General features: G+C 42.8%; 1 protein-coding gene across 1 annotated transcript in view; it reads right to left on the bottom strand.

Annotated features, from left to right (window-relative positions):
• Window positions 1–9,193, bottom strand: part of znf385a (zinc finger protein 385A) — a 54,165-nt gene extending 44,972 nt beyond the window's left edge. Inside the window, exon 1 of the mRNA XM_071476188.1 lies at window positions 8,453–9,193. Coding sequence (XP_071332289.1) covers window positions 8,453–8,462 — 10 coding nt within the window. The 5' untranslated portion in view covers window positions 8,463–9,193. The remainder of the gene's footprint in view (window positions 1–8,452) is intronic.
• Between the last annotated feature and the right edge of the window lie 8,838 nt (window positions 9,194–18,031).

The raw sequence follows: 18,031 nt of genomic DNA, 5'->3' as shown, positions 1-18,031 counted from the left end.
AAAGCCTTCAAAAGAGCATTCATCACTGTGTTTTCTAGCCCAAATTCAAAGAAGGGGGTGGCTTCTTTTATCCTGCAAAATGGTGCAATGAGGGGCAGTTTTTCCTTTGAGTGGGACTGGAGCCATTTGACAATGGCTCTCTCTGGAGTCATGCCACTGTTTAGAGGTCGCAAGAGACAAAAAAATATATGCACGCACATACACACAGACACACTTGGCAGATCGTGTTGTTCTTTGCTGGCTCGGCTCTCCCTGCTGTGACCTTAATTTGTTCTGTCTTGAGAATGAGTGCCCACCGGGAAGCTGATGCACCTCAAGGGAACAAACTGACAGGATGTGTGAGCTTTATGTGGGTTTGAGCATATGTGGGGGAAAGACAGAGATAGAATGAGATCAAAAGAGGAGGGTAAAGACTGAGACAAACAAAAAGGCACAAAGAGGAGATCATACGTACAGGTGTGCATGTGGTGTGAATGTGGTTGTGAGTGTAAGAGTCTCAGGTAAACCGTGATCATGTTCACAGGTCTCAGTAGAAGAGACGGGAAGGGGGAGATACCGGAGAGAGGCTGAAAGCGCTGGACGCAGGGCCACCAATAAAAGCAAAAGAACACAAGCTGTCTCCCCGCCGGCTAATCCTCTAATGAAGATTTGTGGCGGTGGCTGGCTGGTGATTATTGGCCCAGCACAGAGACAAAAACCATCTTCGGTACTACTGTAAATACAATCTCTCACATTTACACAAGCCATCACAGGCGCAAATGAGAAAATTTAGGATGGAGACAGGAGCACTGCTGTTACAATGTATATAGGCTGGCTACTGCTGTGCTCAGACATGCTGTCAAACCCCTGATGCTAAATTAATAAGCAAACCCATTACAAGCCCAAACATTAACCAACATTATTCAGATGTGAAGAATGCAATGTGAAGTCGCTTATGTTTATGCTGTTATTCCTGTCTCATCGGGCCAATTGCACCAATCCTGACTATGCTAATTTTATGGAAATGCTTGTTTCCATCCTTCCTCTCTGCCTCCCATTTGTTACAGTTCATCAATGCTCTTTTGAACCACGTTAACAGCCACTGTCTGGGTTTCAGTGTTAGCTGAGTGCTGCATTGAACATAGAAGCAGGGGTTCATCCATCCGTGTATTCCATAACGGACACTGCTACTGCATTAGGAGAAACTGACAGTGGGAGATTTGAGATTTGAGGCTATGATCTCCACACTTCCTCCAAACATCAGTTGTTGGATCTTTATATGTGACAAACACAAAAATGGCTCCAATATATGTGTGTTTTAATTAGAAGTTACTCTTCAAGGAAACCGACAGCCTAGAACACGACATGTGATAAACACTACCAAGTAAACAGACATAGTAACATACTGCAAATGGATGACCTCAGATACCACATTACCCCTGTGTCCCTTACAGCCTTCTAATCCACACCTCTGGCACCTAACCCACCTGATCCTCCCTTTCTCCTCCCCCTGCTTCCCCAAGGCAGGGGCAGGGAGCTGTGGTGCAGGTCCTGGCAGAGCCCCTTCTCCTCCCACCCTCTCCCTCCCTCTCTCTGTCTCTCTCTCTCTGAGGGGTAGGGCCTCTTGTTCAGGGAAGAACTTGTGTGGAGACAGGTGTGCATACCAGACGCCACACTAAGCCCTGTGCCACGCGGATCCCGTAACTACCTGCAAGTGAGGCTTCCCCGGCTCTCATCCAACACTGAACTAAACATTTCCAAATAACCCTTCTGCTGGCTGAAGCTACAGTAGCTGTCAACATCAGGGAGGGCAGGTCCGACCTGAGCCTACTGCCACCTTTTTATTACCACGCTGTTCTGCATCCCATAAGCCATTATACACACCATTAAAACACATTGGAACAGATTTAGTTGGCAGGAGGAAGGCGTTAAGGGTGGAGATTTAGGCTATTTTGAGCTGTTCATGTAACATTAAGGATTAAAAGCTAGCTGAAGGCTTCTTGGAAGCAAAGGCTAGCACTATTCGTTCACTCTGTGTGCCTGGTGAACCCCGTGGTAGTAAAGGAAGAGCTCATTGGACGGACGAGCTCACGGAGTGAGATGTCCTTGTGGCTATAAGTAAAGTTCAGGCACAGCTATAGCATGACATTCCCAACAGTGTGTCAGATATGCCGCTCACATTTCCTCTTTGCATGAGTCAGAGGATACAGAGAGACTACAGCTCAATGCATGCATATTGGGAGGAAGCATCTATTTCTCCCCCTAGGCCAGCTTTAACTGGAAAATGGTCACCCCCACCCCACATCCAGTCTTTCTCATCTTGCTGTTTGTTCATTTCCTCTCTGCCTTTATCCCTTCACTGTTCCCTTAAGTCTCTCTCCTCCTACACTATTCACTCAGTCCCTCTATCCCATTCCTTTGGTTGCTTCATCAACTTCCTCTTCCTCCTCCTTCTCCTCTTCCCCTTCAGCTTCCTCCTCTCTAGCCGTGCCCCTATGAATTGACCTTGCTACATCTCAAGGAGAATTGATTTCTCTTTTGGTCTTTGTGTGAAACCCTATCTCAACAGCACTCAGAGGAATTTCCTCTTCCCCCCCAGAGCTCCATGGAGGTAATTCTCTTTCATGAGGACACTTTTCACTGCATTTTATCCATCTGCCTTTCTCTCTCTGTCTCTCTCTCTTTCTCTTCCCCCTCCTCTTCTACCCGTCTTCTCTTCTGAGCACACAGAAATAGAGCAGGCATGATTAATGCAACATCTACTGCCGCCAAACGTTAGCTTTACTCAACCTTTTTATGCTTGGCTGCTGTTTGAGAAATTGTTATTCCTGCACCCTCTAACACTGTTCCTGAATTATCAGGTTAATTGATCAATAAAACAGTTTGACTCTTTACATTCGATGAGCATGATTGTTAAAGAGAAAACACAAAGGCTGGACCAGAGATTAATTTAACATGTATTTCATAGATTTTCATAAATTTGAATAAAGAGGGAGATAACATTCTGCTGTTCCAAGCACTGCAGCAGCAGACTGTTGTAACTGATTTTTTTTTTAAAAATTCAAATGTGACTGAAAAAACTGTTTTTCCATATATTTATTGTGCACCTGCACTTGTATGTGTCATATGCACAATACTAAACCCCTTCATGTGTGTATATATTTTTGGTCTCTGGTCTGTAATTCATTCTGTAAAATTTAATTGCTGGTGTTAATAATACTGTAATAATAACAATGATAATAATCTTTATTAGTGACGCATTTTTCTAAAACTCAAGTTGCAAAATGCTTCACACAGGGCAACGAATTAAAAACAAGCTCGAGTTACAGTGTGCTACAACAGCACAGGAAAATAATCCAAAACCATGAGATAAAAGGCAGAACTAATTCAGAGATGTAAGATAAAAGAAATCATGAAAATGGGGATTTAAACTGAATTCTAAGACTTTTGCTGTACTGTTCTAACTCAAAATGCCTTTCTGTTATAGTGAGACGAGGGAAAGAAGGCTGTGCACACCTAGGGGAAATGCAAGCATTTAATAATAGAATTAGAGTTTTGATATAGGGCAAATGTCATCACAAGGTAATCCAACAAAACTGCGGGGGCAGAAGTATGCACCTGTGCTATATCATGAAAATACTCATGGGAAATATATTGTAATTCAGCTCATTAGTAGCCTCTAAATACATAAAAGTACTAAAGTATAGCATCTCACAAAGCATTGATCACAACAACTGGCAGCTGATAATCAAAAGATCAATAAGTTATATCAAAATTTGAGTAGAAATTTAGAGTTTAAATTGTGCGAAGACATGAGGAAAGTAGATGACAATTTATATTCTACATGATAAAGGCAACAGTGCGACTTTGCGAACTCTAGAGAGCTGCAGTATGAAGATTCATCTGTACATCTTTCCACTTTGTGATCAGAGTGACTGTTGAAGCTTGCAGAGCATTTCCCAGGCTTCAACTCCCAGGTGTCTTGTAGCCCCAGGATTCCCAGTAAGTAGTCAGCCAGACTGCCTTGGTGAATGCACTAATGTGACACCATAATCACACACAGGTGCATTTTTGTGCTTCACAGAGCAACAGCACCGAGCTGTTGGTGGTGGCAGGTGCCGGCACTGGTGTGTGAGCGTGTGTGTGTGTGTGTGTGTGTGTGTGTGTGTGTGTGTGTGTGTGTGTGTGTAAACTGCACATTTTATTCAAGTGCATACTGAAAAACTGCATCATGTTTACATTCTGTGTGTGTTCTGAGTAAAAAAGACCTCATCACTCTAATTCACCGAATGAAACCATGCGTACTCCTGTGCCGTTGTGGCCTTTTCTTTTAATGAATGGTCACTGACAGAGGGCACTGCAGTGAGGCCAATGAAGCAGTGGGAGTCAGAGGAACAGACACCTCCACCTCCCTCTGCTCTGCAGTGCTACACATGCTGATAGGCCACACACACACACACACGATCAGACACTCACACGCTCACTCACAGACACAATGGGTTGCCTTCCCACCAGTCCAATAGCAGGCCTATTCATTAGAGTCTCTTACAGACAATATTGACAACCTGCTGACAGAGAGTCACTCCAGCATAAACAAATGGAGCAATAGAGAAGAGCAAGGGAGGGCAGGAGGGCAGGGAAGAGACCTGTTATAGTGGCTTTTTGACTGAGGAGTCCTCTCCACAAACCAAAAGTGAGACAAGACGAAGAGACTTCTGCTGCTTCTATACATCCGCATATATAAACCCCCATAATCTGAGACGCACAGACACACACACACACACACACACACACAATACAGTGTCACATTAATCTTGCATCTCTGGTCATTCCCAAGATATGTGCCCTATTCTAATTATGATTATGGGAATAAGTCTTATCAATGAGTGCCTTGCCACATGGAGGAAGTATTAAAAGGTGAACTGGGTCAAGTGCAGTAGACTATCTCATCACACACTACTATTTAACAACCATCCCCCCACTTGCCAGAAAAAAATATTCCCGGTGAAAGGAAATGGGATATTCTGCAAAACAACATAATGGAATTTGAAGCCAGTGTCCCACTTCCAAGAAAAAAATGTTACGGAGTATCTGATTAAGCAGTGAGTTTACACAGGGATTTAGGGAGATTTATCGTTCACAGGTGCTACTCACTTATGAAAGTTTAGAACTCATTATAGCCAAAACATCAAGAAGTAGCCATGCATGGTTTGTTCAGCATGTTTCACTGCAGAATTCTCAAGTTTCAGCTGCAATAAGGCGTTCCTGTTTTATCTTGGATATGCAAAGAAGCCTAAAGGGACTAACTGTGCTATGCATACCAAATATCTGGCTCATTAAGGAGTTATAATTACTGTGTCACTTTGACATAAACAAAGAGAGTAGAGCAGTCATGGAGAAAATGGAGGGGAGAAAAAAAACTGCTGATCTGCTCAAAGACATATTCTCAGGTATCTCTTTGAGTTGACCTCTGGAACCAGGTGAGTGTGTGCAGGCAGTTAGAGGAAGGTGGAGGGGGGTGGTGGAGGGTGGAGGGCTAGAATGGAATGAGCAATAGCTATGCAGACAGGTCAACAGAGAGGCACATTTTATTAAGACAGATGAGGCCGGAGTAGGCGCACAAACACAAAGACAAAGAGACAGATAGACTGCATGGCCCTGAGCTCAGGAGGTCAGTTCTGACTCAAACAGACAAGACAGATGAGACATGAAATAACATCCAAACATGAACCGACTGTGACTGAGGGTCCCCCAAAACACTGTGAGATGAAGCTAACAAACTGTAATGCTTGTCAGACAGTCATCATGCAGCAGCATTTTGGGTGACAGTGAGAGGACGTTGCAGACATTTCTTATCTAAAAGCAGATTCCATTCCAGAAGCTCCCTCCAGGCATCAGTGAGCTGGAAGCGTAGGAGGTTTTTATTTTACATAAAATGGCGGCTGATCACGATGACACCAAAGCCAACCGAGAAGCTCTACATCAACAGGAGTCCAGCGATCATGTTCTCTATTAGCTTGCCATTGTTCTCAGGCCACGTCGCTCTGTTCTCTGTCCAGATGTCACACTCACATTTTAACACACAAACACACACAGCATCAGCAGCAGCCCCATACCCCTAACTTGGTGCAGAGCCCATGTCAGGCAGAGCTAAGCTGGCTGCCCGCGGCTTTGTATAGAGCACAACCACACATCCATAGCCATTATCAGCATCAGGACTGTCATCACTATCACAGCGGCCAAAGACCTCTGCCAGGGCCACGGATTGCCTACGTAGCTAGTTATCATGGATTTGTGAATACAATATCAAGGACAGAGCAGCACTGAGAAAGGTCGTTTGCTCAAGGTCATACAACACAAAGGATAGGAATGGACTAATAGCCATACAGACACAGCTGGTGATGCATTCGGTTTACACAGACAGAGGCACACTATTCACATTTCACATAGAACGTTTTTTAAATGACTTATATTGCCGTTCATCAGAGATATGTTATCACAACCACGCAGATTTATATCGCTGAGGTGAATCAGGAAATTTGCTGATTGAAGGTCCAGATCAACCAGTACCAGAATTGCAAAGGTCATTACAATGACATTGCCCTTTTCAGAGGAAGAAACCAGAAATGTCAAATCACTCAGCAGCCACATCATCATGCAAATGGAGCAGAATGTTAGACACTAGAAAATCTCAATGTTCAGACAGAAATAATGGAAGATTCTTATCTGACCGAGAACTTAAGGAGGAGGAGTCTATGTCAGTTTGTCTTTTTTTTGGCTGCTGTAAAGGGAGAAGATTTTTACAGAGCATTAGATGAGATGAAAAACATAGAGAGCATGATCACTGTTTCAACACCACTCAGTCTGGAATAAATAGCTGTCACACATGCAGTGAACTGACACTGACAGGAGCCTGTGTTCCTACAACGGCAGAAAACAGAAGTCACATTCCATGTTTATTACTTGTGCCGCAATTGTTGTGCCAAGAAGTTTAAAAGAAAGACCCACTGTAATAACTACCCTTAACTCAAACCATTGTCCTGTTGAGCGAGTTTACCCACTGTTTGTTACTGTGGTAAAGCTCTAGTTAAGGAGTTAATGCTTCTGTTAACATGTCCTGACCAAATATCATTTACGGGAGCTGCTACCACCTGCAACCTGATCAAGACGGTGCATGCCCAGGTGTTAAATGAGGCTGAAGTCACTTTTGACCAGCTGCAATAACTGGAAATGAAGCCCACACAGACACAAAATGACACGAAGCTCAATACAAAACAAACAAAAGAAAAACTTCAGAAAGTGTGAAAGTTGCTCAATGAACACTTTAATAACTTGCTTAGAGCCTTTAGCTCAGTGGAATACATTTTCTTCAAGGCGCACTTGCACTTCAAACTCGCACACCTCAGACTACATGACTCCCTATAATCATTAGAGATGTCTGCTTGAAAAACATGCCTGCCGGGAGAGCAGAGGAGCAGAGCTGCGCCTGAATCAGCCCAGGCATGCGTTAAAACAAAGTGGCCTCTCTGGCAGAGCACATAGCAACACATACACACTTAAAACAAATGCACACACAATAAGCACAAACAGTCTCACAGACAGCACCGTACACATATTGGAAGACTCTAGAACACTTTCCCAAGCTGACATGTAGTGCGTTACTTATTACACACACACACACACACACACACACACACACACACACACATTCTTCCTATCATATCCATACAGCAGTTACATCCAGGATGGGTCATTACACTGGGCTAGAGGCAAGCTCCCATCCTCTACATGAATGTGGAAGCTGACTATGTAGAGCACAGAGACCACACAGAATCCCCTCTCTCAGACATGACCAATATGAGACCAGAATACTAAAGAAGAAAGAGCTGGCTGACTCAGAACAGATCAACACTGTATAATAACTAAAAGCTGTGCTGTGCTTCAAGCAAAGGACTGAATCTTTGCATGTTTTTCTTTATTAAAGGCCCCTTGTGTGATGACCTGTTTGCTCATTAATAATTAAGATGGTTATATGAACAGGTTACATAGAAACTGGGCAGTAGTGTAACAAATTCCTACGAAATAAATATGTGCTTGATTGAATTGCATTTCATTAGTTATCAGTTGGCTGGTATGAACCTAGATTTGTCACTTCACCTCTACTGGTAGGATGTGAGAATGGTAGAGCCTGGTCATGTGATCAAACAGCCAATAATGACACAGTCCAGCTAGAAACACTTTGACCTTCCCTGTCATCACTCACACCTGCCATATTAATGGCACACTATTATTGTAATTACACACGCTAGCCATGATTTAAGGGTTCATCCCAGCCAGTGCTTAGTAGTGACAGATGTCTGTGTGGAATAGAAACCAAGCTGAGCTGCTGGTGGCCAAGTTTAAGTAGGGATTAGTGATTCAACAACATGACTGACCTCTCCAAAATCCCATGCACCAAAAAGCGACAACTCACCCAAAATCATGCTGTGTGTTGCCTTTGGTATCCCTGGGTTGACAAGTGATCCCTCACTGCCCCTGTCTCTCCTGCTTTGGCCAAGGAACAATGGCTCCAAAATCTCTTTTCAGAGTTCCTCTCCACTCTCCAGAAAGAGGCAACTCAGAGAGGCAGCGCTAGATGTGAGGAGAGACTGCTGCTGTTGCTGTTGCTGCTGCTGCTGCACATGTCGTCCCTTGCGCCTGCCCTCTCCAGGTGAAAAGCTGAGTGTGTGTGTGTGTGTGTGTGTGTGTGTGTGTGTTTGTGAGAGAGAGAGAGAGAGAGAGAAAGAGAGAGAGAGAGAGCGTGTGCGTGCGTGTGTGTGTGGAGGAGGGGGTCCGGCGTTTCTGCAGTTGTGGCTCAGGTAAGCCTGAGGACAGTACAGAGGGGGTTAGAAACAGAGGGTAGAGAGAGAGAGAGAGAAGAGGGGAGTCAGAGAGAGGAGGGGGAGCCTAAAGTGTGACAGCCAATCACAGGGGGAGGCTACAGAGCCAAGAGCTTCTTCTCCACAGCAGCCAGGAGGAATTGCAGTGGTCTTCAACAAACAGCTGACAAGCAGTTTCTTCTCAACTGTATCATTTCAAAAGGAGCTTCAGAGAGAAGGTCTTCAATGCACTGTAAAGTCGGCGCCTGCTTTGGTCTCTCTCTGTAAAACACACACTCCCTTTTCCACTCTGGCTTTCTCTCCCTCTCTCTGCTTCTTGTTTTTGGGGTTGGGTATAACCTAAAGGCACCTTACATGCCTCTGCTCTGATTGGTGGCAGCCTCGACCAATGGAAACAGCGGCAGACACTTGTCATCATGCAGAGTGGAAGTCATGAAGGAGAGACAGAGCTTGACTGAAAATGCCGTCTCCCCCATCCACTGTTTCTCCCTTTCATTTCCCACATTTCCCTCACCCATCTCCCCCACACAGACAGCCTAATTGTCAGATCTGTTTATTGCGTTTGTTGTCTATTACCCCTCCCCCTCTCTGTCCTCTTGACTCCATGTGTATGTGGACTTGTTAAAGGATTAACCTTTTATCTATGTGGCTCTGTCTCTCTACCCTTTTTCTCTCTCCATCTCTTAACCTGCCCAGGCAAGGTTACACATTTTATCAACCTCTGTGTTTTCGTCAAAGGGGTGGAATTTAGACTGGGAGTGGAGTGGGTAACGGGGGGGGGGGGGGGGGGGCAGCAAAAAAGGAGAGATGAAATAGAAAGCGACAGAGCGGAGGAAGCAGAAGAAGGAAGGGCAGAGATTAAACTAAATACAAACTGACAGAGGGATGAAGAGACATGGAGTGACAAGAAGAGACGACCGGGAGGATGAAATACAGAGACAAAGACAGACAGAGTTGGACACAGAAGAAGGGCTGCAGAGAATTAAACTGTGGACCGTAGCAATGCAGTCACTAATTGAAAAGGAGCTTCGCAGCCAGCTTCTTATGGTCCACTTCCTTCACACCAAGAAGCCTCAAAGCACGTCTGCTGCCATATCCGAGGACCACTCTCTGCTTCTCTCTCTTTCTCTAGTTTCCCCTGTATAGAGGAATCAGAGGAGAGAGAGACCTTTTAAAAATCATACAGCCACAATGTTATTGAGAAGCTCAGCGCTTAAGAGAGGGCTTAACAAAGCTGTCAAAAAATTAATCCCCTTGGGCAGGCATGCTTGCAAACACACAGATACAAACACGTGAGCCTGGGGCTACAGAAAATGCTGCCTGATGTTCATAGTGCCTCTTCTTCTCTCGCTTTCTCTTCCTCTTTCTTGTCTATCTCTACCCCCTCCACCCTTCTCACGCTCTCAGGCTGAGGCTGTGAGTCACAGGGTGTTGGAGTGAATACTAAGAAGGCTGGCTGACACCTCCAATACCTCTCTGCACAGCAGCTCTGTTGCACACATTTAATCCATTGTATGTAAACACTGGCAGACTTAGGGGCCACAAACACCCACAGAAATTCTTACAGATTGTAAGTCTGGGAACAATCCATTGACTAAAAGCTGCTGCTATTATAAAAACATATGGTAGCTCTTAGCTAAGGTGCACAAAAATCATCCTGCTTTCACAACCGCCACCAAGATCAAACACCTGGTAAGTAGTTTATCATACACACTAAATAATGAGCTAAGAAAGATGAGGGCCAAACATCTTACAATGCAAAATGACCTACGGACAAATTAGAAAAGGAATTTGACCCAGTGAGTTCTTGGCTCTAACCCACATCATGTCTGCAGGAAATGGACTTATTAGTTTCTAAAAAAGGGACACAAAAGTTATCACCAATACAGCTATGCATGTCGGTCCTTCCATGAGGACCTGTGTGTGTGTTTGTGTGTCAGCAAAAGAGCTGAGATAGGGTTTCCTCATTAGTTGTGTTGTTATCAATAATTCAGACCCGGTCCTTGTTGGCGTTCAATGGGCCGAGTGCTAATGTGCTGTCAGGCCAACGGGGGCCCAGGGCCCAGCGCCACTTTAATGGATGTCATGATGAGAGGGTGAAATCGGAGCAGGGAGATCCTGTATCATCCATAGGAAAGAAGAAGGAGGGAGGGACAGGGCAGAGGGGAGGAGAGGGGAGCCGGGGGTGGGGTGAGGGTCACCAGAGGGGAGGACAGATGGTATTTTTGGGCAGGTATGTGAGCAGAGGAGTGATGGAGAGAAACGGAAAGAAGACAGAGGAAAGTGGGTAGGAAATTGGGTTATTAGGTCCTTTTGTTTGCCACTGGCTACACATCAATCATTCTGAAGATGATGTGCTGACCCCTATCACCTCTGGATGGGAGGGCATCACGGGACACATGTTAAGTGGCCACTAGGGGAAGATCTTAAATGAATAATGAAGTGTCATTATTTCATTTCCCATCTACTTGAATTGTTAGAGTTGTTTCACTCACAAATGCTTCTACAAAAGAAATGAGCAAACAGCTCCATAGTTTCCAAATTGTTTCCTTAGAAACTTTTGAAGAAATGTAGATTTGAGGAACAATTATAGGCAAAATGGGATTTTCTTTAAAAAATATATATATATGTTGAACTGTATGCTTGATGCTTTGCTATTTTTGCATTTTCATCTGACCTGTTTTTGTAATTATTTTCAGGAAATGTTCAGAAATGATCAGGATATTATTCAGTAAACCATTTTACAATAAAAGTAAAAATAAGTAAATTAAATAATTAAGTAAGTAAAATAAAGCGATTGAAATTAGCTTTCCTCTGGCGGTTTTTCTACTGATTGTCAGACACTCCATGCAAAATAAAGTCACTTAAGAAGAATTGTTCCACTCTACAGTAACATAATAAACAGAACAAGTTCCTGCAATGCATAGGAGAAAGAGAGGGAATCAGATAGGTGCATTATCTACATGATGCCAAAGATAAGAAGCCACAGAGATGAAAAACACAACACTTGACTAACCAAAATAATGAAATAAAACAGACTAACTATTAACCAGGAAAGTTTCAAGCCGCAGAAGTGCTCCAGCAGTGGGTCACATGGCATTGTCTATAGGAAAAGTGAAAAGGCCTTTTAATTCATTTGAGTTTTCTATGATATTGTTGTTTTCTGTAATGTTGTTATATTTTATGGTTTATTGTTGTGTTTTCTGTTTTGTCATAGTGTTCTGTCAAATGTTATTGTGTTTTGCACCTCAGGACACCTTATAAGATGATGGTGACATGGAGGAAGATCACTGGATTCAACCAACATACTTAACTTTTGTACTCCTCCTATCTGTATGAGCATTACATTACCAGTCAACCACCTTTCCACCCACACAGATTTTTCTTACTCATATTTTTCTTGACTCACACTCACTCTCTGGAGGATTATTCCAACTTTGACCTTGACTTCCAGATGCCCAACACCAACCCTTACCCTAACTTTAACCTCAGCCTAACTCTGACATTACCAATCAAACCAAGTTTAACTGTAAAATAAATGGTTGATCTTGTGAGGTGATTGAAGGTGATAAATACAATTGTACAAAAACAGTATGAAGCTAAGAGAGGATTCAGAACACCACTGCTGAGCCTGAATAGTGACCACTGGTTAATCTATGCTGCCCTCTACTGGTGTAAACCTGTCAGCACTGGATAATTCCCTATAAACAGACACTGGGAGTCTTTCAACATACTCCAGCATTAGTGACCCTGTTACTAGATAGGAAGTCACATAATGAAAAATGATCCCATGTAAACTGAGAGGCTAGTATGTTCCCAGAGCCATGTCAACACACAGGGGTAAATGAGGGAACCAAACAGACACGAGGCACAGCTGGTATAGTATTGATGGCCTGTCAGACTGTATCAGAAAAACCTTACTCAAGCATAAAGCTGTCTACAGTCCACAACAAACTTGACAAAGCAGCTGATGCCAGTGTTGTACTGGAAATGTTTTAGTGGCAGAATGGTGCAGCAGGTCAGATGGAAGGAATGACTGCTGAGTATGAAGGACTTATAAGGGCTTAGCCAGCTGATGTGCAATAGTCTGTGCGAGATATATCAAACCTGAGGAAGAGAGCACATCAAACTCCACCAGTCATACAATGCTATGATCTATCTTCCTCATTCGTTCCTACAGGGGAAACACGCAGTAAATCTACACTCACTATAGTCTGCCAGATAGACTCTAACTCACTTCCTTACAACAGCTCGAGGGAAGTGTTACATTTTTAAAAAACTTTTTGTTAAAACTTTCGTTGATCATAAATTCTGGTCATATTTCATGAGCCTGGGCGTGCAGGCACTTTGTGGCTGTCCAGAAATGTTAGTTTTCCCTTTTACTCAGAGTCTTCTTGCATGATTTGCACCTAGGTCATATATCTTGCCTTGGGTGTCTCTTGGCACTGTGGTGGTGAATTTAGAGACTGCCTATGAAGGTCAAAGGTGAGGGGGGTAGGCAAGCACCTGGCAGCATACTTGTACTTCCCCTCATAATGGGGCAAAGCATTTACTATTAGACTATGCAATCTTAGACAACTTTAAAGGAAAGAAATCATCTCTTTATATTGGCAACAGTGTAATTAGCCTGTCATAGCATACATTCCATTTACTGGCATCAAGCATGGCACATGACAAGTAAGTCAGCTCAGTATGAACAAAAAGACCTCTGCATTCCCCTTGAACTGGCCTGAGCCTGCAAGTCTGACAGTTAAGCATATCAGTTTGCTGCTGTGAGGGATACTCATCTCACCAAATTTAGACTATTGATCAGGTGTGGATATGTGCAGGAAATGTGGCCAGCTGTACAGTATGTTTCCTGTGCATTCATTTTTTCCACAGCAAAGACTTTGAAAAGTCAGGATAGCCATGCTGTGTTTTGATTGTTTCAAATAAAGTGGGATTTTTGTTACTTATAAACAATTGTTAGAAGCAATGCTGTGGGCAGTGTGAAACAGAAATAGTCAAAACGCCCCAGATACAGGATTGAAGCAAGAGAAATTTGCTCCACAAAAATCCATTATTTTCCTTCCCATTCAGAGGAAGAGCTCACTCAAACTGTTTCTTCAGAGAGGGCTAGCAAAAAGAATATATAACTGCTTGTCATAAATAATGACAAGAAATTATTTTTTAATAAACTGTTAAAAAGAATAAACTGTTAAAGAGAGAGAGAGAGAGAGAGAGAGAGAGAGAGAGAGAGAGAGAGAGAGAGAGAGAGAATAGAATAGAGAACAGAGAAATAAATAAATACAGTATGTGGATTTTATGAGGATTCACGGATGTGTGTACACAGCTGGGTGTGTCAGTCCAGTGAATCCACGCCTGCCTACAGAAATGGAGAATGTTGATGTTGACTGTCACAATCTCACACTTCCCTGACATTTTTACACCAGCACTGGAGGACAAGACGTCTTTCTTTCCAACCACATCACATTCACATCACACATTTGCTCTATAACTGCTTGCAGTTCATACATGTTTAAACTTTGCTACAATATTTTTTGTCATGCTGCTCTTACTAGACTAAATACTTTAGGCTGACACAATCCTAGTTGCTATTATGTAATGCTGTTTATTTTTCAACATAGCATTTTGAAGTAATTGTCTTCCCCATAAATTATGGTCTATTTTGAAAGCTCAGACATTCCTCAGCTGGGAGTGACAAAAAATCAAGGGTCAATCACATCACATCATGCAGCATCTCATTTCTTATCTCATTTTATCCTAACAAACGACTACAAATGGTGTACACACTAACATGAACAAGTCAGACAAACCACTATTCCTTAACCCTGCATACACATGTGCTGCATGCAAGCACACACACACACACACACACACACACAAGACAAGATCAGTTTTGCCCAAATGTGCGTGTTCAATCTGGGTGTGAGGGCAGTAGAAGACAGGTGGAACTGTCGGGACAGTTGTCAGCTCCACAGGCACAAGTATATATTTCAGCCAAGAGTAAAGCGCAATCACTTATATGTGCATCCACGTATTTGTCTTAATTGTCTCATCAGTCATAGGAATAAAGTTATGCTTGTGCTGCACCATCAAAAAGCAGATACAGTAGCAGGAGACGATAATAGGTTTGACTTACCTGTGCTCCACATTGAGTCCAGTCTCCAACCCAATACAGGCACACTGACAAATAACAATTTCCTCTATGAACTACCTCCCAGCATCAAACTGGCCAGGTGCAAGAAAATGACCCAAATGACCCTCAACTGTTCTCAATAAGTCAAAAAGATCCCAAGAGCTGCGCATCCGAACAACATAATCTTACACCCACAAAAGCAATGCAAAGGACATGTGGAAATACAGACCACAAACACATTGCTCCTGTCACCTCCCCTCCACCTCTCTACCTCCTATCTCCTCCCTCCCTCTTTAACACTCTCAGCCCTGTGTGAAAACAAAGCTGGGGCAGGAGATTCCAGCAGCTAATCGTGGCAAACCTTAATAAGTGAGGACAGTTGTGTCAGAGGAAGGAGAGAGCAGCGAGTTGAAGGCTGCAGCAGTCAGGCTAGGAGGGGAGGAAAGGGAGTCAAATGTCAATGGAGGCACGAGGAGTGAAAGTGAGGTACAGTAATGGAGAAAAGAGAAACATCAATCTATGAAGAGATGATTTGTGGAGCAGCACATGGCACAAATTCTCTAACAGGTTTGAGCTGTCCTATAAAGGAAGGTCCATTAGGAGAGGTAGTGTAACAAAGCAAATTCTCAGACCTCGGTAAATAATAAGCTACATAAAGGTTTTCACTGCATAAAACCTGAGAGTGAAGTCGAGCAAACAGGTGAACCTCACACCTATGGTGCAGCAATGTTGAGGGAGACAGTGAAAGTTAAGAAAAACAGCGCCAATTTTGAATATATGAAAACATGCTGAGTGACAACAGTAACACACACATGTAGAAATTCAGACATAGATGTTATTCTGCCTTGTCTGCAGTAAGCAGCCACCCACTACACAGGCCCACTTGGAGCCACTGTAACATGTCATCAGATGTGCAGTGGATGTCCAGTTCACTGCAGGCCTATACAGCCCTACAGGGCCTCCAGCATCACCTCTCACAGGGTGGCACAGGGGCCAGCTAAAAATCATAGATTTTCTGCCTTAAAAGCAGGCACACTGTGTGTCAGCTCTCCCACAGAGACTCAGCAGGAAGATAAGGTTAGAAGGGAAAAAAGACAGCAAGTTTACAGTTGTAAGCACATTTTAGCACCAGAGGGCCTGAGGGTAGTGTTACAGGGGCACACTGCAGACCAGGACCCTGTCTGTCACAGTAATAAACACAGCAGTGAAGTCTACACCTTAAACCATTAACCAATTAACCAACTGGTTTACTTAAATCTTTCTCCACCGGTGTGTTTCAATAAGAACATCTGATCATTTTTGTGGCTTTGTAGTCGCATATTTGTGTACTTATATAAATCTGTGACTGAGTGAAAAACATGTGAAATGGCACATTTTTTTAATAGGAATGAACAGGGTTAAATAAATTAAGATATCATCACAGAATAAAACTCAAGCTTTTGTGATAGTCCATTGTATGATGAGACAGGACAGGAGAGGTGATAGAAATATCTTTCACCAAACAGCATCCCTCAGTTTCTCTCAATTGCCAACAGGGGGAGTCAAGTTCCCTCATTTTGTTCAGTGTTACAAGATTACACATGACAGATACAGTAATGTCACGGTAATTTTAGATAGATAGATCTTATTTCACTTTTTAAATAAAACAATGTATATTTAGAGTTCAAGAGGCTTAAAAGCTTCAGATGGAAAAGTCAGGAGATCAGCTGTGGATTACAGTGCCTTAAAGGACAGGTTCACATTTTTAAAGTCTCTCCTACAATAATACTGACATGTCCATATGTACATTGAGAACTTCTGGTTGCTGTAATTGTTTCTCTTGCCCATACAGGCCATGAATTTCAAATCCACAGTCCTAGTTCTTTGCAAAAATATTTTCAGAAGTTTAACTCAAGCAAATACCAGGCTTCAGCAGACTGAGTTAGACAAGTTACACCATTATTTTTGAGAGTCTTTCAAGTAAAAAGTGTCCTTTTTTTTTGTTACTGTCCATGACTGCCGCTCAGTCAGGAAATACTGAGGAAGGAATTTGGTACTAAGAAGAATAAATATTTAAATAAGAAAAATAAAAATTAGGACAAGGTAGAAAGGTTTTTTTTTTTAATTATAAATAAATGCAATATAAGTATTAAAATACTGTATACTGACCCAGTGTATTGGTGGGCAGTGCAATTTTTCCAGTGTTAAATGTACATGTGTTACAGTAGTAGAGCAAACTATAAAACAAGGTAAAGGCTATACAGAGGTCAGAGGGCATTAAATGAAACATCAGTTTTAGGGGTGGCTGCAGTGTCCTTTAAATTAAAGAAAGCATCAGACAGAACAACTTCAGATTTTTCACCTTTTATTGCACAATTAATCTACAGTGAAGAGAGAAAACAACGAGAGATAACATTCAGCACAGATCCTGCATGGGAATCGAAGTGCGCACGTGGTGAAGAAGGCACACTGGCATCTTGGCAAGTGGGCATATTTATCTCACACTCGCCAAGTTGTCCCAAGTAGAATGATGGCCTTACATTTTTACCCCACTAAGTACCTGAAGGTTTGCAAGATCTCGACTTGTGTTACGAGGAAATGTCAAAGATGAAGAGCCTTTAGAAGGAAAGACTGGTATAATTGGTAGATTTGTTTGTACTCAAATGCACTTTGTTGTTATATTTTAAACACATACATGCTGGTGTAGTTACTGCAATAGCTAGAACAAACACACGTGCCTTGTGCTTTGTTAGATTAAAAACATTATGTGGCTTTATAACAGACTGACTTGAAGCTATCATGCATATATATTTTACCAAACACTTAAGTAATTGAGAAATGACCGAGACGAATGAAATGAATGAAATAAAATGTTTGATCACAAAAATATGGCTACAGCTCAGCCTTGCTGTACATTTCCTGAGGAGACCACTTGTCGATTGTGACCTCACGTTCCAATCTCAGCCCCGCCCATCTTGAATGTGGGCAGAGTTTGATCAGCCAGAACTGAAAACACCTGTGGAAGTGTGCAGGGCAGTCTGGGCTGGAGGTCGGT

The sequence above is a fragment of the Trachinotus anak genome, unplaced genomic scaffold (genome assembly GCF_046630095.1).
Source record: "Trachinotus anak isolate AG129_WGS33_773 ecotype Australia unplaced genomic scaffold, CSIRO_AGI_Tana_v1 ptg000004l, whole genome shotgun sequence".
Lineage (NCBI taxonomy): Eukaryota > Metazoa > Chordata > Actinopteri > Carangiformes > Carangidae > Trachinotus > Trachinotus anak.
This window is presented reverse-complemented; position numbering and strand designations above follow the sequence as displayed.